This window comes from Chironomus tepperi, unplaced genomic scaffold (assembly GCF_022539635.2).
Source record: "Chironomus tepperi strain 1889 unplaced genomic scaffold, CSIRO-AGI_Ctep_v1 contig_451, whole genome shotgun sequence".
Taxonomy (NCBI): domain Eukaryota; kingdom Metazoa; phylum Arthropoda; class Insecta; order Diptera; family Chironomidae; genus Chironomus; species Chironomus tepperi.
The window spans coordinates 244162-267071 of NW_027226573.1; the positions used below are offsets into that span (position 1 = coordinate 244162).

General features: G+C 34.3%; 1 protein-coding gene across 1 annotated transcript in view; it reads left to right on the forward strand.

The window, feature by feature from the left end:
• ds (dachsous cadherin-related 1) overlaps nucleotides 1-22910 on the forward strand; it is a 166193-nt gene that overhangs the window by 99978 nt on the left and 43305 nt on the right. Inside the window, exons 9-10 of the mRNA XM_070650991.1 lie at nucleotides 7907-8415; nucleotides 15089-16220. Coding sequence (XP_070507092.1) covers nucleotides 7907-8415; nucleotides 15089-16220 — 1641 coding nt within the window. The remainder of the gene's footprint in view (nucleotides 1-7906; nucleotides 8416-15088; nucleotides 16221-22910) is intronic.

The window sequence follows — 22910 nt, forward strand, 5'->3', positions numbered from 1 at the left end:
TTTAGTTTGATGTTCACTAGACAGTACTACATTTTGGGATAATGGATTGGTTTCTGACTGGTGGACCTTCATTTGGAATTTATTGGTTTATTTTTGAATTACCACTTTCATGGGTGACATTGGGCTTCATTTGAAGCTTACAGTTGGGTCCATCAAGACTAGCATGAACCTCGTATAGACTCCTATTCCCAATTTATAGTTCAGGTTAATATTTCAAAAGGTTTAATGTCGATATTGTACATCAATTTAAGATAATGACTAGTTTAGACAGTATATATACTAATAAATCAGTACAAGCTCTTAATTATGTCACTGACAGTTCAAAATCTGATGATGCTTGGCATAGACATGTAGTGACACTCAAGTTGATACCCCGAATGATACAAAGGAACTGCATAGATATTCAAATGCTTAAAATCAATGACAATCTAGCACTTACTATCCAACGGTATCCAAAAAATCAATAAATCCAAAAAATCTGCAAAAAAAAATCCTTCAAAATATTGACAAACACAATAAATGCAGTTGATGTACTTCAAATTGATCCATCAAAATAAGCTTCAAATTACATCTTGTATCTCCAAAAAGTTCCCACAAATGAATACAAATTGAGATAATTTATTGAGTTTGATGAATTTTTGAATGTAAATTGAAAATATTCTTATTGGTTAGTGCCAATGTTATGTAACTTCACTGGATAAATGGTGTTGTTAATTTATCTAAACTGCACAAGTTAGAGTTTTCAAAAATTCGGGATCAAGCCGGCATTACTCTCCCAAGTGCCGGATTTAAACCGAATCGTACACAAAATCAGGGTCACTCCGGACTGGGACCAAGCTTTTGAACAATTATCCAATTTTGACTGTTCAAAAGTATAGTTTGTAACCAAATTTAATCAGATGAGTCGTCTTTAGTAATCCACATATGACGAATTGTCAGTTTGTCGGCTAAGAAGAGTCAGAAGTCGAAATTTTTATTCCTATTTCATCATTCTAGTTTCAATTTGCTTAGTTCATATTTTGAATGCAGTCTTGAGGTCTTTGGCTTATAGTCTGTATCTTTTGCTAGGCATCTACTAGAATCTGGATGATTTTCTTGGCAGAATCTTGCACATTTAAACTGTAACTCATGTCTTTGCAACATACAGAGCTTGCAAATGGTTCGGATTTCACTGTAAATTGTAGATCAGTACTTCTATTGCTCCAGAGATAGATTTGATCTTATCTGATCTTTTATTTCTAGATCTGAGATTGACAGTTGCTCATATCTAGTTCTTTGTTGCTTGAAGGAACTTAAAGATATTACATATAATCAATCATGAAGTTACAAATCATCCACTCAATCCCATCCAATAACTTTGTTGCAAGTTACAGAATCTCTTTTCCCCTTCCCAATATATCAAGTTCCATCTCGTTCCTGAAATAAAAATAAAAAAGATTTACAAGGTTCCGCAAAAGACATTCTTCATAAAATTGTACACCAAAAAAAAAAGAGTTACAAGAAAAAACATTAAATCCTTAAGATAAAAAAAAAATTGCAAAACTAAAATAATTTCAAAAATTTCCGCGATGGAACTGAAATGAAAATATTTATTACAGCAAGAATTGACTTTTTTCGATCAATAAATAAATTTAATAATGCAAATGAGATCGTGAAACATTTAAATTACATTTTTTTTTCTCTGCTGCATCGTTGTCTGAATGCAGCACAAAAAAGAGGGAATAAGAAGTGATTCTATCGAGTTGTGAAGGAGTTTATGCAAAAATATTGCGACTGCTCAACAGATAAGCTAAGCTCTTCGACCTCAAATTTATCATATACTGTCGCATTTCATTTTTTTCTTCTCTCTCGCCTGGAACATTGGTGCTGTTACAGTGAGAATGAAATTATTACATTCGTTTACCTTTGAGGTCAGCGCGATGGTTCGATTCAATTAAATTATTAACTCAATTTTTCAATATTTAACATCAAAAAAACGAGTTGAGGGGAATGGATTGTCGTTGGATGTTAGATGTGTTGGCGACACAGAGTTGATGATTTGAGGGGTTTAAGGTTGTGAGATTGTTTGGATTAATGTCTGTGTACAACAAGTACAAGTGTGTATGTCCGAACATACAAGGATTATGCCCATGAGTATGCTTGTTGTCTCTTTTTTGGAATTGCTACTTACTTAGGGTGGTCTGAGGATTTTCGTAAAATATCGGGACACTTTTTGAAAAAAAATCGGGACATTTTGAGGTTTTGACGGGACACAGCAGCAAGGTTGAAAAGTACAGCAGCGTCCCGGCAAAAATACAGCAGATGGCCGCCTTATACTTACTAAGATGTCAAAACTGATACAAATAGCACAACTTGATCATTCTATCTACCAATCTGGCTTCGATTCGGCGTGATTATGACTTAGTACTGGATTTGGTTTTGGAATCCTGATTTAATAGAATCTTGTCGATTTGATGTTGGATTTAGAACTGATTAACTGGCTTGTGCCATTCAGGTGACCTGTTAGCCATCAATTTTATGAGAATTAGAGAGTTTCGTTAGTATTTCCTTGTAATGATTAGGCTTTGGTTGGTTGGAATAAAACCTATAAAGTAGAGAATGTTAAGATTTAGGACTGTAGTAATACGACTGTCTGATTAACTGACCACAAAAGCTGGACTGCAAAATTCGGTTGTTTTTTGCTTAATATTCCTAACATAGACCAATACACATCAGCATTAGTAATTATTCTAATACCATTTGATGCTAAATCTGTTATGAATTCAAATGAACTATCTACAAGTGATCAACTAGAGATCCAGAAAGGAACAATGTCCACTAAATCAGCTGTCACAGTACCAACAGGGTCATTTTGCATCTTTCCGTTAGGACGGCGGCATAGTAATGCTCTAGCAAACACGTTGTGCTGTTCGTGTCTAGAACCCTCAATAAATTGAAATTTTACAGCCCTAACACCTCGCTACTACAACATCCAAACTAAAAACTTCCTTCAACAGCCATAAAACATCCTTTTGATCACACCAAACACATCCTTTCACATCCTTTTTCAAACACAATCAGTAGCCAAAAACGTGTAAAAATTCCATTCACACCTCTAATCACCATCCAATTCCAACTCTGCGATTGAATACATTTTTAACTACAATGTGTTATGGAATAAATCCATAAAGATTTGTTTGTTCTTTTATGAAATATAAGAGAAAGAAAGGCAAGAAGAAGAGTTAAAGGAATCTAATGTTTGACGAGAAGTGTATTTACACAAAGTTTCGAGGGAAAAAAATTCTGGAAGCAAATAAACTCAACTGACTCTTTTTTTTTTGCTTTATACCACGAAAAAATATATATTTTTTATTAAATAATGATCAAAGGACGGACACCGAAAAGTACAGCAGCAACCAGACTCTTTCATTTGCCACTCAGAAAAAAAAAATTCTTATTCTTGTTTTTCTTTATTGTAATTTCGGGATAATATTCTATGCATCTTGTGTGTGAGAGATGATGGTGGAATGAGGAAAAGAGAAATGAACGAGAAAAGAATTAGTGAGCTTAATGGCTATTTGGTTTTGTTAAAGCAACAAGAAATGAAAAGAAATTGAAGATGAAAAGGCAATTGCACTATTCGAGATGCTTTTTAGATTCCAACAATTATAGTCGATTACCTACCGTATGTTGACTTAAAAAATTAATATTGAAAGAATATACATTTTAAAATATATTTTTTTTGTGATGGAGAGAAAATGGTGCAGTTGGGGATGTAGATTGTCTTGGTGACTGATGGTGACTAGGTAGATCAGTGATGGATTCATTTTGTGCCGCGACACACTATTGTGGCATCAAAAAAATTTAGATTTGCCGTGAAAATTGAAAGGTTGTCCATCACTGAACCAGATTATCAGGATTAACTAGATAATCCGCTTAGAACTTCACTGATCAAACAGATCAGTTGTAATCCATGGCATCCCTTAGGTGTCGCCTGTAGTTGGCTCTGTCGCTGGTATCCCCTTGTCAATTTCCAACGCCAACGACAAGACTCCCAAGAGTAGACAAAAATACTTTAGAACTAGACGTCAACTGGACATAAACCTGCCATTAACTAGTTATATCCGATTTTTGTCTACTCGGGACTATCTCTATCAACAGCTTATTTCCAAGAGTTCTATGGTCGCCCACGACCTCTTTTAGCTATCTAAAAACTCAGGTTTGAAAACCTTAATTAATGAAGCATCAACAGGTCTCTTTAATAACTTATCCAACTCATCGATTCAGAGCAGATCAATTTATTTCGCTTTACAATATCATCTAGCAGATATATGCTCTCATGCTACAAAAAGACCATTACGGTATCTGAAAGCGATCTCTTTGCCTATTAGAGATTAGCTTCCCAAAAGAGCTACTTTGACATTTTGCAAAATATAATTAAATAAGTTAAATAAAACAATCTGAAAATTGTGTTCATTCCTGAGTTCGAATCTCATGTTAGTAACATCGGTTATTGCTTTATTAAGTTGTCTTTTTCTATCCTTTTTTACTTCAGTTTGAAATTTATTTTTCAAGCTCGAAAGACACACGAATGTCGGTAAAATAGCGTCTCCTGTCTGATGTGATGTAACTCTTACTCTGAGTTAGATTCCGCAAAGTCCAGCACATTCTATAATCACGCTTAACTGGGAACAAATTTTCACGTCATCTGCCTTTTAAGTGCTTCTCTGAACACCCCCAACTTATCACAATTTCCAACTTGCATCCATCTGGCTCATCTCACTCACCAGTCTTTAAGGCAATAAGGAAAGAATATAAAGCAAGCGATCAGACGGATGAAGAAGAACTCAAAAAAATCGTCGAAAGGGAAGAAAAAAAAAGTTATCTTTTTCTTCTGCGAAGCATAAATTGACGTTGAGAAAATAGATAGGCTTCAACTGGTTAAAGCTAATGAATTGTAAACAAATTAGACTGAAAGATATTCAAGTAATGGCAATTGATGATTCTCATCCATACAACCACATATTTGCGGCTTCTATTTGACTCTCACTGCCTCGGATATATTTTTTATATTATTTTGTTGCGGCAATTTTACGGCAGAAGTGCATTTAGAATATTTTATGAGATGAAATAAGAAGGCAATGAGTTCTATCTGATTTCTGCATTAATTAATTAATTTCATTTCATTCTTTATAAAATATAATCATTTTTTTCTTGTTTTGCCTTTCTGCTTATTTTTATAGTAATAATCTTGAATGTAGAATTTCTTAAGTGCTCTTATGCTGGAATTTGTGGTGTTTACGCAATTTGTCTGGGGAGTGATGACTAAGTCACTGTGAAATATTTTTGAAAAAAATAAATGATTTAGGGTTTATGGATTAAGGGAATTTTTAAGCTGAAGTAAAATAAAACAAGGTGAACGAAATTTTTCCATATTCAAATGGATGCATGAACAATGAGATTCGAACTCGGGAATGCATACAATTTTTACAGTATTGTAGCTAATTTGTGGTACAAAGTCATACAAAATGTTACTTTGTTCTCACATTCTTAAGAGACTTAATACTCTTCTCAGCAAATTATGAGACTTTTGCTGGGATTTCCTTTACCTACTTCAGTGATGGGCAACCTTTAATTTTTGTGACACAATTTTGTAATAAACATCGACCGAAATCGCATACGGCTTACAGTTCATGACATTTCTAAGCATTTTTGGTAGCACAATAGTATGACGCAGCCCATTGATGAGTCACGAAATACAGGTTGCCCATCACTGGCCTACTTCATAGAGCTCATGGTTCAAAATGGAGAAAAGTGGCAAAATTAATTTATTTGCATCATCTACAGACCTCATGTGACTAAATGGTCCATTTGACATAGAGTTTGAAGTCCGTTTCATCCACATCGATTCCATGAGGACTCTCTTTCCTCCTTTGAGTAACTCCAAGGGTTAACATCCAGCTTAGTAAACATCTAGTACGAAAAAAGCATGATCTAAAGAGTAGATTAAGCTGTCAGAAACGCTCACATACTTGCTCATCTAAAATATCATAAGCTAACAAGCTCTCGAGAGCATCCTCCTTGCATGCTAGAGCTACAAATGCGTCCAAACCTCAAACCATCCCAAATATCTTACAACTTTAACCTTTATCATTTATTTCATTAAGAATAAAGTTGGAATAAAGTTAATTTTTGCTTTTATTCAACATTGTTCATATGCAAACATTCATAAACGTAAGGTTCCGCAAAGTATAAGTTGTATGGGGATGTTTGGGAGTTCTGTAACAGTCAGAATGGCTTTTCAGTCTCCTTTTCCTAACTGTAACTTAAAATCATGAGCCGAAATATGAATTAATTTACAAAATTGTAATCTTGTCAAGTAGGGGGAGGGTAGAGGCTGATATTAAGCGTCACATAACCTCCAAACGTACCCCAAGGTGTGAGTCACATTCAACATTTTTTCTGCATTTTACACAACAATTTTTATATGAATTTTTTTCTCATTTCTCCACTGTTTCAGCCATAAAATAAATAAATAAATATATTATGTTATTAGGAAGGAGCAAGAGCAATAATAATGCGAAAATGAAATGAAATGTTTTTTTTGTGAGCACAAACCATATCAGTAATCCAATTGCGACGGCTTTATATATTTCCTTCTTTATAGATTGTTGCTGCTGAAACACACAGGAACGCGCAACAATGTAAAATGTGAATAAAAGAGAAATAAAAAGTATCAGTCAAGTCCAATGGCGATTACAAATTTCTTAAAGTTTACTAACAAGTTTCATTTCATCAACTTTTTGTTGTTGTTGGCTGTTTCTCTCTTCCTCGTCCATTCGCAAACACTTATAAAATTTTACACAATTTAAAATACCTAAATATTATTGAACAAGTATAAAATGAAACTTAATTCGATTTTATTCCTTTAAATTCAATAATAAGCAGTCACATGGTGGATGTTGATGTATGTGGACTGGATGAGGGGGGGACATGAGGGTCGTGGTAGCTACTTCAAGCTCAAATTCTTAAATTGCTCAATTTTTGAAGACTAATTTGGAAAAAACTTAAATTTCCCATCCATAAGTCCACATTCCCCTCTGCCAACCCTACCTCCACCCCTGCCCAAAATCTGGCATGCAGCAAAAATTCTCGCATCTTGCATATATTCCTCAGTATTCTCGCAAAAAAGCCTCCATTATTCTCTCCATACATAAAATGACTATTAATTCAATATGCTTTGCATAATGTTTGTGCATGTTCATTTAATGTTGGCTTTATAAAGTAATATCTACCCTACCATTTTGAGTGCTGAACTGTGTGCGCTAAGATTATACATATTACTTTACGTCTTGCTTTGTAACCGAAAAATAAAAACCCATCTCGGCCATTGGTGAAACACAAAAAACAACAGAAAAAAAATTGAGCGGAAGAAGAAGAGGATGGTTAAAAGTCATTTGTTGGGATCGGTGGGTGTGGGTCGGAATGGAATGGGCAGGAATGGGATTGGGGGTGATGAAGGGTTTGTAGGTTTGCATTGTAATTGTTAGAAGTTCACTCAAAGGCCCTAGGGTCCTTCAATTTGGATTAAGGGCGGTCAAGTGTCAGACACTAACTTGGACACTGTTATGTCCAACTTGAGGGTTCATAATTCATGAAAATTGATGGATATTTAGCAAAAATTCTCAAAATATCACTTTAAAAATTCTCAAAAAAATCACGGCAAGTAAAACATTATCCGAACCACACTTTATGCTAAAGCTGCTGTTTTCTGCTTACTGCTGTACGTTCTTATTCGATTATTATCAAAAATTGTACTTCATTCCTTCATTCTCTTAATTTAGTGAATAAAGTCATGATTTGCTGACGATGAAAAATTTTATTTCTCCTTCCATTTTTTTCTCATTTTTTTATATTTAATTCATAGGTGAAATTGTAACTCGTGAGCCACTTGATAGAGAATTGAAAGCATCATACGATCTTGTTGCGGAAGCACGAGATCAAGGAACACCTTATCGTAGTGCCCGTGTATCAGTTCATGTGATTGTAAGTGATGTTAACGATAACAGTCCAGAAATAGTCGATCCACAAGAAGATGTTGTTAGTGTACGAGAAGAGCAACCAGCTGGAACAGAAGTTGTTCGAGTTCGCGCCATTGATCGTGATAATGGACATAATGCAACAATAACCTATTCAATTTTAAAAGGCCGTGACTCGGATGGCTATGGTTATGGAATGTTTTCCATTGATCCAGTCACCGGTCTAATTCGTACTCGTGTATCATTAGATCACGAAGAGCATACCATTTATCGTTTGGCTGTGGCGGCAACCGATGGCGGTAAACCACCAAAACAAACAACTCGAGTGCTTAGAATTGAAGTACTTGATTTAAATGACCAACGGCCAACATTTACCAGTTCGAGCTTAGTGTTTAGAGTAAGTAGACATTATTTTATAATTTTATTGGGATTGTTTGTGAATGATGTGTGGTGTGAATGTGATTTAGTGACTTTTGAGATTTTTAGACATCGCATAGCCATTTAGATGGATTTTTGACTCTTAAAGATCAGTTTAGATCTTGTAGATCCCTGAATACCTCTCTGTACCCCTCTAATTATGTTAGAACTCTTTCCTGAATTTATTTACTCATTTGACTGACTGTATAGATCAATTTTGATCCATGATCTCCCTTGCATGACGTCTGAAGTGAACTCGACTGCTAGCAACTGCTTCCCAACACAAAATGCTTAATCCTGCCTCTCCCTGCTTAGGCTATATCACTTAAATCCCTCAAAACAGCTAATTTACATCACTGATGAACAATCCCCCTATCCACAATTCAAATTCTTTCGATAACATTCTGTGCCTCGTTTTTTTTTCTTATCCTACAAGTTTACAAAAATTTCTCCAATTTCTACTCGAAAAAAATAAAATTTCTCAAGACGTTCACTGGCTGCCCTTTTTTTTCCTCATTTATTTCTCTCCACATGGCAAGAAATTTTTGTCAATAATGTTTAATTGAAAAATTCTTGAAATTATAATTTGAGGAATGCGCGATTTTTTACCTGTTTTTTTTATTCCTTCCTTCTTTAACATCATGTGTAATGTGTGTTGTTTTTTTTTGTGAGAGCTGAGATTCGAGTTTTGTTTGAGGTTTTTTTTAAATTGTCGCGATCAATAGAGAATGGATAGGTTGGTGTTGAGGTTGAGGATGAGGTTGAGATGCAGGGCTTGATATTAACTCAAATTTTGATCTGTGAATCAGACGTGACCCAGGTCGACGTGAACCTGATTTTGTGCCGGATTCGGTTTGTAGTCATTATCAAAGTCAAGCTAGCCAAATGTCGGATTTGGATTATTTTCAAAAGCAGAGTTTAGCTTACTAGTTGTCGGATTTTGGAGCAATTAACCGACTTATGCTCCATATTTGGGCTATTTCAAGCTTTAAATGAAAGTCAATTAGAATTTTTGAGGATTTTTTCTACATTCTGACTGACTTGAAGCTGTTTCTTATGGGAATCATGCTTCATATAGTCATAAAGTCAAGTATTGATACTTTACTCATATTCCCGGAATGCAAACTGCTTAAAAATTGTCAAAAATCTTACCCCAGGTCACCATGAATCTGGCTACATGCTAGATTTGATGAAATCCGCTCTCAGGTCAAACCCAAGTCAGGTTGTAGCCAAATTTTCAGTCAATCCCTTCTACAGCAGTTCTAATCTCTTTTTCCAAACGATCCCCTTCTGATGTAAGTAGTTCAAACCTTGACTGAATCCAAAAACGACTTAAATGCTGATATTTGACAAGTATGTTCTGCATTGAACCGCTCTATGTCCACATTTTAGTCTGAAATTTCTAAAATGTCGAAGATTATGAGTCAATAAACTTCATGACTGCAGAAAACATGATTTTTAACAGGTTTGCCGTTTTTAACCAAACTCCAGAACTACAAATCAGCACCAAAAATTTCCCCCAATTATTCCATCCAATCCCAGACTTCTAATTCCACAAATTAAACAGCACCTCAAAAATTTTAAATTAATTCTCAATTTCTATCACAAAAGGCTGCAACTAATCTCGTGAAATTCCAATTATTTCCTTTTCATAACTGTACACACCAAATTGAAATTGCCTCCTAATAGCCCCGAAAAACAAAAATTCGTCACATTTCTTCTTGTTGTTGTTGTCTTTTTGGCACAGCCGAGAAAAATAAATCGAAAAAAAAAGATTTTCAATTAGAAAGCAATTAATTTTTTTTTTTTCTTGAAAGAAGTGATTCTCGCATGAATCGTGATTAATCGTGTTATTTGTTGCTTAAATAAAGCGACCTGTAGGTTATGACATCATAAATTCATTTATGAAGGAATGACTGTCAAAAAAATTTTTTTTATTTCTTATTCGAAGAGAAATTACAGCCAGTGGCAAAGAGTATTGTTCTCGTTTCGTTCATTTTTATAAATCCTCAAACAGTTCAGACCGACTTCAACAACATGTTTGCATCGTCGCGAGGCTCAGGCCAAGATATTTTCGGTAACCTCTTGTGCGACGAAAAAGTCAGCGAATATTAAAATAAAATCACCAAAAAAAAAATAAGAATAAAGAATGCACAAATATCTCGTTCTTTTTGCGAAAAGGTAAAAAAATCAAGTAAGAAAGTTGAGTAACAGTTGGACAAGAAGCGCATTTTTTGTTGCTCTTGCTTATTCACTTTGCTGGTTGGATAGATCAACTATGATTCATGGTCGTTCTTAGTTGGAAGCTCAAACTGGTTCTGTCAAGCTTAGTCATCCTTAGAAATAGACTGTATCCGAATAGCACTAATCGGTTAATCGATCGAAAATCAAGTAACAGACTTGCTTGTCTCTGGCATCATGTCAGCTGTACTTTTCGAAACATGGGGCGTTTAAGGGTGATTCAACTGCATCCAGACGACGTCTAGTTGTCCTAGTTGCTCTAGTCGTCCTTAGAACTTGATCCACTTGATCCACTTCGCACTTGATCCGTTAAAGTAGCAGATTCCAATGCTTTTACGGATTCTATAAGGATTTCTAATGACGTCGTAATCCAAGTTGAATGCACAGCTCTACGTTCTACTAATCTTGCCTTCATATGATTACTATGTCCAAGACTAAACCAGCAACTAGTCAAGTAGAGACAAACAAGCCATATCAACAGAATTCAGACATACAAGCTGTATACAAGCTAGATAGACAGCCAAACAAATTGCCAACATCACCCAACTCCCCACCATCAAAAACCCAGCACTCAAAAAATGGGGAAATAAAATATAAATGGGAATTAAAATGAAGCAAAAAGAACTCTTTTTTTTTACGTTGTTCATACATAAAACGACGAGGGCATTTGTGTGCACATATAACAACATATAAGAAAAGAAAGAAAAAAAAACACAAAACTGAATTTCGAGATTCTTTCGCTGCCTTTTTCATACCTTTCATCATGTTCTTTTTCTCCTTCTTTATTTCCATCATTCTATCCGCAATTCAATGTGTATTTTATTCGCGTATTTCATTTGTGAGGTTTCTTCTTTCGTACATATTACTGCACTGTTGTTTTTATTTCTTTTCTGTTTTTTTGGTAGCAAGGTTTTCTAGAATGTGGTGAGGATTTGGTCGTATTAAGGCTGAGGGATCCACTTGGCAAAGCAAGGATTTCATTATGATTGAAACTACCCGACTACGACTTTCGCTTTAATCTTGATACTTGAGAGTTTGTTAACAGATTTAAGATGCTAGATTTAATGAATTGAACTTTTGGAACCATGAGCACATGGAGCCATTTTCCGATGGCACACAGCTCAAAAGAAGCTTCAAAATCAGGCTATTGGACAGCCTGGTGCCGCATTTGTTCCAGATTCACGTCGAATTTAGATTTATTCTGGTTAGAAGTTGATGAGGACGACATCAAGTGGACATGATTCATTCATGGATGGCATGCAACCCTCCCTTGACTCCCCTTCTCGAAATATCGCCTAGATCTAAGCTAATAGACAGTTTAATCAAGTTTTCATATGCTTAACCGCTTAAATGCGCACAAAGCCATCCCATCCCCATTCAATCACCTCTTCCAATTTCTTCAGATATATTTTTATATACATTTATAAAAAGCATTTTTTTTTTATTTTCATTGCCAACAATGCGCTTTGCAGCGAAAAAATAAACTAATTCATTGCAAATGCATGATGAGTGTTGATAATCTTGAAATATTTCAAAAATGATCAGTTTTTTTGTTGTGCCTCAACCATTTTATCTATCTGGAATTAAAATTTTTATATTCTCGATCTTGTGCCTTTTGTTGAAAATGTGTTGTTGCTTAAGGAAACACAAATAGCGATAAAGGAATGAGACGAATAAGTTAGTTTGTTTTTGTTCCTTTTTGCCCAGCCACAAGATTTATTCCTTTTTCGCACCTTTTGAATCTTTTTTTTTCTTTTCTTTTCCTTCTTAATTTGCTTTCTTTCTTTTCTCTTGCCACTCTCCTTTTGTGTGGGTATTTGTGTGTGTATGTCGATATGAACATGCGGTTTTTTTTTGAATCATTTCTTTCCTGGGTGGCAAATTAGCGCTGATATTTTTTTTTATTTTTTTCATACGAAAAAAGTGTCATAATTTCTTTTCTTAAGAATTCATTAAATAAAAAATTTCTCAATTTTTATTATGATGAAGATATTGATGTGCATATCTTTGGAAGGGAGTGAGTTGATGATGGATTTAGTTCGTCTGTTTGTCTGTCAATCCATACCAGTGAGACAAAGATGTAAACGGGTACAGCTTTTAAGGCTCCGTGGCTAAACATCTTTTATCAACATCAAATAGAAGCTGCGTATTAATGGCAGCCTTATGGACGCTAAACTGAAGCGGCTCCCATGAACTCACTTTCCATGAGCTTCATAGAATGGTGATCCACAATCTGTGTGTTGAAGGATCTGAAGAACACAATGTTTGATAAAATTGTCAAGTGAATATCCTGCGACAGTCTGTGTTTGCAGTTCATTGGTCTTATTTACGACACTTAACCCGAATCTCTAGTGGACGATTTGACATAATGTCTAGCTAATAACGAGGCCTGCAGTCTACGCTGACAGAATATTGTTACAGGAATTTTAGGGATTTTTGTCTCGAAAAAGCCAAAATAAATTAAGAACTTTGTTTAAAAATTGGGGACAGAGCTTGAGGCCGACTTGAATTTTGCAAGGTCAAGTCAAGCTACTCCCTTCATCTACCCATCCCCCCTAAATCTTGGCTTCATTCCTCAGACAGAAAATTAAGCAACAGCAACAAAAAATGCTTTTCTGTCCTGCATCAATTCAGTCCTACGGTACTCATTTATTTCTTCTTATATCGTTGCTGCTGTTCCTCCTATTTTTTGTGAGGAAGCATGAAAATCAGGATTATGAGATTAGAATAGAAAGAAAAATGAAAAGCGCAAAAAAGGGTTTCATTGGGATTTAAGATTGAGGAAGGAGATTTCATAGCAAATAATAAAAGCTGAGATTCAATTTGAATAAGAAAAATTTTAAATTAATTTAATATCTTCTATATTTAAATGGTCTTTTGATGATATAAATAGAAAAGGCTGTTATCTGGCTATGACAGATGGAATTAAAATAATTTGAAGATTTTATAATTGAGTGGTTAAAGTCAAAATTTGATAAAATAATTAAACTCTTTTGATGTTTTAAGAATTTAATTGTTTAAAAAATTTATTATATTACACTATTTTATTCAAAAAATGATAAATTTGCTAATATAAAAAAGATTACAAGACAATAAAATCAAAAACCGTTTATAATAATTGGGATTCAAACCCATGCTTTGCTATGTATATTTAAAATACACCAATAATAAGTTAACATCAGATGATGGTTACTTTACAAAAAAACTATTAATATGGAAAGTGAAGTTTCAAAAGAAAGTAAAGTAAAGTTCAGTTAAAACTGCAATAAAATCAAAAACCAGTCGGAATTTACTATAGCCTGTGAGCAATTTTGATAAAATTCGATCTCAAGCTAGAGTTTCGAATTTTTTTTAGAGATTTTTGTCTTTTCTATGTTGTGCGCTCTTTGAGTAAGTGACGTCGTCCATGAGCATCTCTAATTAGTGTGTCGCGGTACACAGGTTGTCCGACTACTGCTCTAGGCTATGCAAGAGCTGAGATTAGCGAATCATAACTTGTCAAGCTCTCGTTTGCTCATTGTGACGCATAATAAATGTAGAAATTGATCAGTATTAAGGTCTAAGCAGCTAATGCTTATATTTTTACTTTCTTTGAATCTAAAAGTGATAAGTTAATGGCTTCTGATCTAAATACAGATCTTCATGGATGATAATAGAGGGAAAAGACATTTAAAATTGTTCAAAACAGAGAATTTGGTTATATTTCTCCCTAACAGGCAAAAAGACCGCTTTTAGGTACCGTAGTGGTCTTTCTTCAATATGAAAATATACTCTTCGCCTGTTAGGGCCTGTTGGGGTCTACATTGAGCTCCAAAAAACAATTGCAAAACTTCAAATGTAGTTTCACAAAATAAAGCAAATTTCAACAAAATTCACGCCCAAAACAAAACCTTTAACATATTTCCATCACGATCATTTCTTCACATTTTTTTTTGGCAACACATAAAACATCTTCATCCGACAAACAAAACAGACACGAGTATTTAAATATGACAAACTTCAACTCACCGAAAATGTGACATAAATAAAGCATTTTTTTACTGATATCATAATAATAGATGAGTCCCATCTATGTTCACAAATCTCTTTTCTAGTTCCATTTCATTTCTTACAACCGATTGACTTTCTTATGCCTAAAGAATTCCCGTTTCTTTTTCTTCTCATTTCTCGTTTTTCTCCATTTTTTATTCGTAATTATTAAATTAAGATTATAAAATGACTTCATAAAAAACAAAAAAATCATCAAACATTTCGTCGCTCGAGTTTGAGTGACCAAAAGAGATGAAATTGACGACATTGGTCATTTGTGTGAATGAGGGAACTGAAGAGAACGAAAGAAGAATGCCTGCGTGTGTGTAGAACAACAACAAAAATTTATTAACTTTTTTTTCTATCTTTTGTTTCTTTAACAGGTGCGAGAAGACGTGCCAGTGGGATATGTTGTAGGTTCAGTTGGTGTATCAGAGCATTCCGATAGCGATAACCTGATTACAAGTGCTGGTGGTGTACATGTTACATATTCTCTAACACCGCTCACAAATGACGCTATTGCGGGTGCATTTGATATGGATAGAAATACGGGATCGCTTGTTGTTGCAAGAAAATTGGATCGCGAGAAGCAGAGTGAATTTCGATTGGAAATACGTGCATTAGACATAAGTGCATCAAATAATCCACAAAGTTCAGCTGTTACAGTTAAAGTTGAGATTGCTGATTGTAATGATAATGCACCAATTTGGGAACGTGATCCAATTACCATAGAGATACCGGAGGATGCGGCAATTGGTACATTAATTTATAATTTTACAGCAACAGATGCTGATACGGGTAGTAATAGTGAAATACAATATAAGCTTGTTAAGCAAGTGCCATCGGATGAACATGATACATTTGCTGTTGATCCATTAACTGGTGGATTGACACTCTTAACATCACTTGATTATGAGTCATTGTCAGAATATATTCTCATTGTTGCTGCCACCGACCAATCATCAAATGCATCAGTACGACTAACAACATCAGTAACGGCAAGAATTATGATCATAGACATCAATGATCATGTACCAGCATTTATACAGCCAACGACTAAAGATACGGTTGTCTACTTAAGTGATTCAGCAACAGTCGGTCAATTAGTTACGCATGTTATTGCCGTTGATAAGGATAATGGAGACAATGGATTAATAACGTATAATATTATTAGTGGCAATGAGGACGGACGATTTAATATTGATACCGAGAATGGTTTTATTGAACTCGCAAAGCCACTAATTAGGAAAATTGAGTCGCACTCAAAGACATCGAATAACCAAAATAGTGTCAGTAATTTAATCAGTGGAAAATATAATTTAGTTATTAGTGCCAGTGATCATGGCATACCAACGCCAAAAGAGACGAAAGTAAATGTAAAGATAATTATTCAGGGATCAACAAATAATCCACCGAGATTCCTAGAAAGTGTCTATTATGCCAACATAACTGAGAATGTTCCACTTGGTAGTTTTGTTGTACGCGTTAATGCCAAGTCCTTCAACATTGAAAATGGTAAGTGAATTAACTTCTTATTATATCGTACTTTTTTTTTATCTGTAGTGCAAAAGGAATTTACTGCCGAGCGGTAGATGTGATGGGGAGGGTTAATGATGGATTTTATGGTAGGATTGGGATTATATGTTGGATTTATGGAGCTTGTGGACATTATTTTGAGTATCTTTAGAGGGTCTTTGTCTTGGATATTGATTATGTGTGCTTATAATTGGTATATTCCTTAATATGCAGTAACAGGAACATTTAATTGTGTTTATGACCCTAACAGGCAATGATTTCGGTTTTAAGTACCGCAATCGCATTTTTGTACCACGAAAGCATTCTCTTTGTTTATTAGACTTACTTACTGCAACCATGTTTCTATGTGGAACTTAGGGTACACCAAAATACTTTCAATCTGACCCTGTTGCTGGCCGTGTCACCAAGTTTTAACAAATTTGCCTGTTAGAGTAATATTGGAAGCAATCCTGAGTATGCACAGTATAGTCTAGTTGAACTCTTGAGTTACTAAAGGAATTGTTTGCCAAACTGTGGTCTGGAGGCGACGATGGAATGTCTTAGTTGCAGATCCACGCCGAATAGACTAGAATTCAGTCAAACTCACAAGAAAGCATCCTGAATTTTAGATAAATCCACTTCCAAGTCAACTTATCTGTTGATTTAACAAAAAATGTACAATTCAGAATATACGGATCCCCAGAGGGACTTGAATCTTCCTCATACAATTTCCTGTCACATGCTTCTATCACTGAACTGCAGGGGGTTATCCGTCTAAACAGCAAATTGCCATATATGAACTTTACATCTTCTGTATCCCTCCTAACTGCTGCACCCCAAATAATACAATGTTGCTAGACCATTACAGCAATCCCATTCCAACAATATATTGCAATATCCACCATATACCACTCTATGCCTCTTGATACATACAACCTCACCCATCACCATATGCCGCTCGGCCATATGAATTTTTAATCTCATGTAAGACTATTGCATTTTCATCTTATAAATTGATGTCATTAACAAAAAGGAATGTATTGTTGATGCATAAAGTTACTTACTGTCTGCCCTATTGTTGAGTCTTTCATTGCGCCTCCATAATCATATTAAATACTATTCAACAACAACAATTGCTACTTTCCTATTTCTGTTAAGTATTTCTGAACAGAACAGAACAGAATGGATAAGAAGCACATGAAGATGAGGAAAACGAAAGAAATCTTGGCAAATGTTGCGTTTTTTTCTTCTTCTTCTTAATCATCATCTCTTCATTCTATCCATAGCCATCAAAAAGAGAACGCAATGTTTCATTGCGAAAGCCTAAAATACAATACATGCCAATTAAAGATATTAACAATAATCTTTTAGTTTTCTCAACTGTTTGTGAAAAAAAGAGATTTTTTTTATATATATAGCTATACATGTGAGTGAGATGGAGAGAATTTATCTCAAAAAAACTTGTGATGGGCATTTTTATTGCTCATTTTTTTTTCTTAATGTTTTAAAAAGCGCTTGGAAAGTCAGAATTATGATGATGATGATGATGAGTATAATATCAATTCAAAGCAACACACAATAATTTTTATTTCACAAATTTTTGACTTGATTTTCTTGATAGATGTTGTTGTGTGTCTTGTGGATGAGATTTTTTTTGGAGATTTGTGAATGTGATATTGATGATGGGAAATGGGGTGTTTGGTATGATGGATATTTGGGTTTTTTGGATTAAACTGAAAAGCACAAGTCGGTTAATTGATCCGAAGTCCGGAATCTGCTTGGCGACCCTGGTATGATGTCCTATTTGCCTGAGTAACGGCGGTTTTGTGCCGGATTATGGATCGATTAACCAAGTTGATCTATTCGATTATTGAGTAAAATTGGGAATTAAAAGAAGTCTTAAGAGGCTGTTCTCCTTTTAAGTAGTACAAAAAGCTAGTTTTTAGATTTCCGTTCCTAGAAAAACATCCAGTTTAGAGCCTAACATCCATTCTTAGCTTATTAGGGTACAGATCATATCAGAGTTCAGAAATCTAACAGACAATGAGCATACTCATTTATGTTCAACTAAACTCAATTTCAGATTATCATAGATTCACATGGATCATGCTTATCCCTGTTTGCTCGGGGAACCGACTCATATTTTGTATGCAGATTTCGATTCAACTCAATCCAAAATTTAACTCAACTTCTAGGTCTATATTACACCATAGACACTCAGCACCTTCAAAATTCCAAAAAATACATCCCAAAAACCTCTCAAAATATCTTCAAATTACTCACTAATTTCAAAAACCATAATTATCATCTCATGCCTTCACTTTCCCTACAATTAAGATGCTAAATCACTCTCGAGGCTTAAATCATTGTTAATTATTCAAATTAAACTACACGAGTATATACTAATTGAACGTAACGTTCATGCAATTCACAACACCAATCTGTGTACAGTATTTGCTCAATGCATTATTCGAGAAATTAAACTGCAGATTAGCATAATTTTATTATTTTTTTTTTCTAGTTTAAGAAGCTTACACATTTTTAAATTGCTGGCACATTTTGGTATAGCATCTTAAATTGATGTTAACAATTAAACCGGTGAAATATTTGTCTTTTTTGAGATTTTTTTTGCTCATTAAGGTTTTGAATATGTAGATTTTTTTGAGGGGAAATCATAAGTGATGTCTGTTAGAAGGGAGGGATCTGTTGTAAGATATGCTTGGATAAAGCTGACAGAAAGGCATAATGCGATGAACTGTGTATTTTATCGTAAAAATGAGTCAAAATCAGCCGTCACGGTGCTGTCAGGGCATCTTCTTTTTACAAGCAACGAGCATGCGCTCAAGAGCTTGCTCTAGTAAAATATACTAGCTGAATGAAAAAACTAGCTGAACAATCTCGTAAGCGTGGTTTCACCTTAATCTACATTAAAGAGCATGCTCTTTATCTGCTAGGGTTCGTGTCTTGCAGTTAATACGGTAACATTGCGATACTCTGGTAAACACGTTGAACTGTTCGGGCTGGTGTCTAACTAGGCAATGTTTATGCAAAGGCAGATGTTTTTCCCTAAGCATACTCATTCATAGGTTTAACAGGTTTTTAGGCCAATGTTGGGCAAACCCAATCTGATTGATTTATTCTAGACTTGGTAATTTTTTGTCAGAAGCAAAGGCTTCCATGATTCAGCTAGATACAGATCCAATGACAGTTGACTGAGCTCAAATTCTAATCAAAAACTCAAATGTCTGTTTGAGACGTTAGAGTTAGGTGTAGCAGAATCCATGAAAATGTGGTAGTCGTGCATCTAAATTGCCTATAAATCATCACATTACTAGAGCCTTTCGAAGATCAATAATTAGAGCAGTTACGGACAGCTTATGTGCCTCGACACACTGGTATGCTACGAAAAATCTCTGATAAGCCACAATACTCACCACAGAATTAAAGAATGAACTTCTTAAAAGTACCCTGTATAAAGCAGCGATACACATCACATGCGTATGAAACCAATAATTTTTTGTTCAAGATCTTCAAACTGATTGCTACAAATTCTGCAAAAAAAAAAATAAGTTCACATCCCATAAAAATTCACTCTAAATTTCTTCTTAAAAAACCACTCAACTCAATCAATATTAGAGCTTTTTTTTTCTTCTTAAATTGCGTTATGTGCCACATATATATTTTTTTTAATTAATAATTTTACATGCTGTAAAGAAAAGAATCTATCATAAAAGTGTACATTAATTGAGCTTCTCTCACGATTTCCATCGGAATGAGAAGTGTAGAGTTGAAAAGCACAGCACAAAAAAAACAGAATGAAAGTAAGTAAGAGAAGTAAGAGAGAAAAAAAAAATTGTAGTTTTTATGAATGTACACACCGAAAAAATTAAATGCCTCAATCATCAAGTAAATGCATGAAGAACAGCAAAAACCACTCAGATAAATCAATAATTATACATGAACTTTAATCGTTCAAGCCATAATCTGCCTTTTCAACGGTTTTTTTTTATACTTGATCAAGTGCTATAGCCAATAATACAAATGGGATGCGCTGAACATATTTATATAAATATATTGTACTTCCAACATCGGGTATGGACGGAATGTGGATCAATTTACTTGAACCTTTTTTTACTTAATCTTACCACTGTGATCATTTATTTATTGTAAAGTAAAGGTTTTTTAAGACAAAAAACACAAAAATGTACACATCAGTGGATTGATTTTGCGCGTACAGCTACCATCAATGGCTATTAATTCAAATGAAAATCATCAGCTATGATGATTTTATCAGCCATTAGATCCACTTCAATTTCATCATAACATGATTCGCGAATGAACAAAAAAAATTTTTTTTTCACTCCGTCTTTAAGTTTTTTGTGAACTTTGTTGAAGGAAGTGGTGTAGGGAAGTGGACAGTTTGGGTGGATGCGCAAAAAAAATAAAATTAGTGTAAAATATCTAGGTGTGATTATTTATGAACAGTTTTTTCAATCTTTATGGGAATTGAACCCTTAATCTCAAATAGATGTTATGGCTATGCATCAATGAGTGTTAACATTTAAGCATTTAATTGATATAATTTGATTTGGCTATTTGTCTATACATATGCATCTACATTGCCAAAGATAGGCTTACTTGTCATATTTAGTGACCATTTGCTATTCCAATTAACCATTCCTTATCTCAAGTGACAATTTACTATCCTAAGTGATCATTTATAATCATCCTTAGTGACCAAAATCATTAAAAGTTAGTGTTAATAATCATTTTGATTGTTAATCAAGGATACGGAACTGATTAATCGGATTCTTATCAAATTTGATAATTTCTGATCATTTCTATACAAACAAGGCCAATTTTGATCGTTCATGGAATCAACAAATGCCAAAAATGTTAGAACTAAGTCTCCTGGGTCACGGTCTCGGTCTCGGTCTCGGCTCCGATAATTGTCGATACCCAAAAAACTGTTTTCCTGAGTTTTATACCGAATATAAAATGGCCTTATCTCAACTTGATGCTAGTTTTCTCTATCAAGAAAAGAGTATGCTTTAATAGTACAGAAGTATCACTAAGATTTTTTCAATTGTGCTTTCTAAGCAAGCTGCCTATTATGTCAATAATTACTTGATCCTGAGAGGAGAGTGACCGTTTTGGGAACTAAATTGCATAATTTGGCTTCTGTTATGTAAGTTAGACTAAACCAAGCATTAGACCAAAAATTACAAGCCTGGACATCTAAAATGCAGGAAATACAAGTCTGCACATCTAAGCTAGGGTTTGGTGAAGAACCACAAGCCTGCATTTCATGCATTTTAGATGCACAAGCTCGCAATTTTCGGTTATACCTTATAGTTCATCCCAAGGCTACAGACCTTCAATTTTGAACAAACCCTATCTAAAACGCAATAAAAACAGCGCCTCAAATCCTAAACACCAACTTTAACATCAATTCCCAACTTAATTCTTCCTTTACACATCAGCCTCATACATATAGTGTATAATGCATTTCCAATTAACATTCTTTCGTATGATGAGAGCGTTCGTGTGTTTGTGGTATGAAACAACAGAGCTTAAATAACAGTGAGCAACAAAAGAAAAGAAAAAAAGTAAAAAAAATATCTCAGCGAGAGAGTAAGAAAAAAAGATAATTTTAAATGACTTTGCAATTAAAGGTTGCACACATATTTTCCCCAAACTTTATATTTACGATATTAACATGACTTTTATTATTATTATAACTGTCAATGAATGTTAAATTGTAAAATAATTTTAATAAAACAAAAGTTTATGAGATTAATATTTTTTTTTTTTTGGTGCTTGCTGCTGTTACCTTTCAATAAATATGAACTTTTTATGAATGGAATTGTCGAATGCACTTTTCGGTGATTTTTTATTATTTTTAAAGGATGAGAAAAAAATGTGCAGCTGTGCACAAAATCGATAAATTTTATGAAATCTTTAACATTTTAAATTTTTTTTTTTTATCTCATAATATGAAATTATTGGAGTGATTTTGACTTATAAATTCTGTACATTAATAGTTTTTCGTGTTCCTTTGAAGATGCTCATGCTTAATCGATTCTCTGTTCATTTGCCGTGTCTTTTTGCATTTATCAACCCAATAATTGCATTTCTTTTAATTTAAATGGAATGTTGTCCCACCCATTTGCCGTTAGAATAATCAATTCGTAAGTAAATTATGATGTTGTAAATATATTTTTGTGCTGTAAATATTGACATCGGGTTAATGTAGCTTCGTGAATGCTTTTTGATAATATTCCGTAACAGATAATTTACTCACCTATATTAGCGTGCTTTTTAATGAATATATTCAATGAATATAATTAAGCATGCTCAATTTTGTGATCTTACTCATGAGTATGCTCCTTGTCTGTTCGGGATTTAAAGAGATTCTTGGGTCATGAGTTCGGAAGGCACCCCGAGTGGACAAAAATACGTTATAACTAGTTGATGGCCAGTTAATGTCCAGTTGATGACTAGTTCTAACTGATTTTTGTTCACTCGTGTACATAACGTAGAGATCTGGCTCCAATCTGAAAGATCTGGCTCCAATCTGACCCTAAGCTAGCCACAAGCTGACCTGATGACCTGATTCAAACCTGAGGCTTAGTTTCATCAAATCTAGTCTTAAGTTAGACTAACGCTCGCCTGGAGTCAGATTTTTGG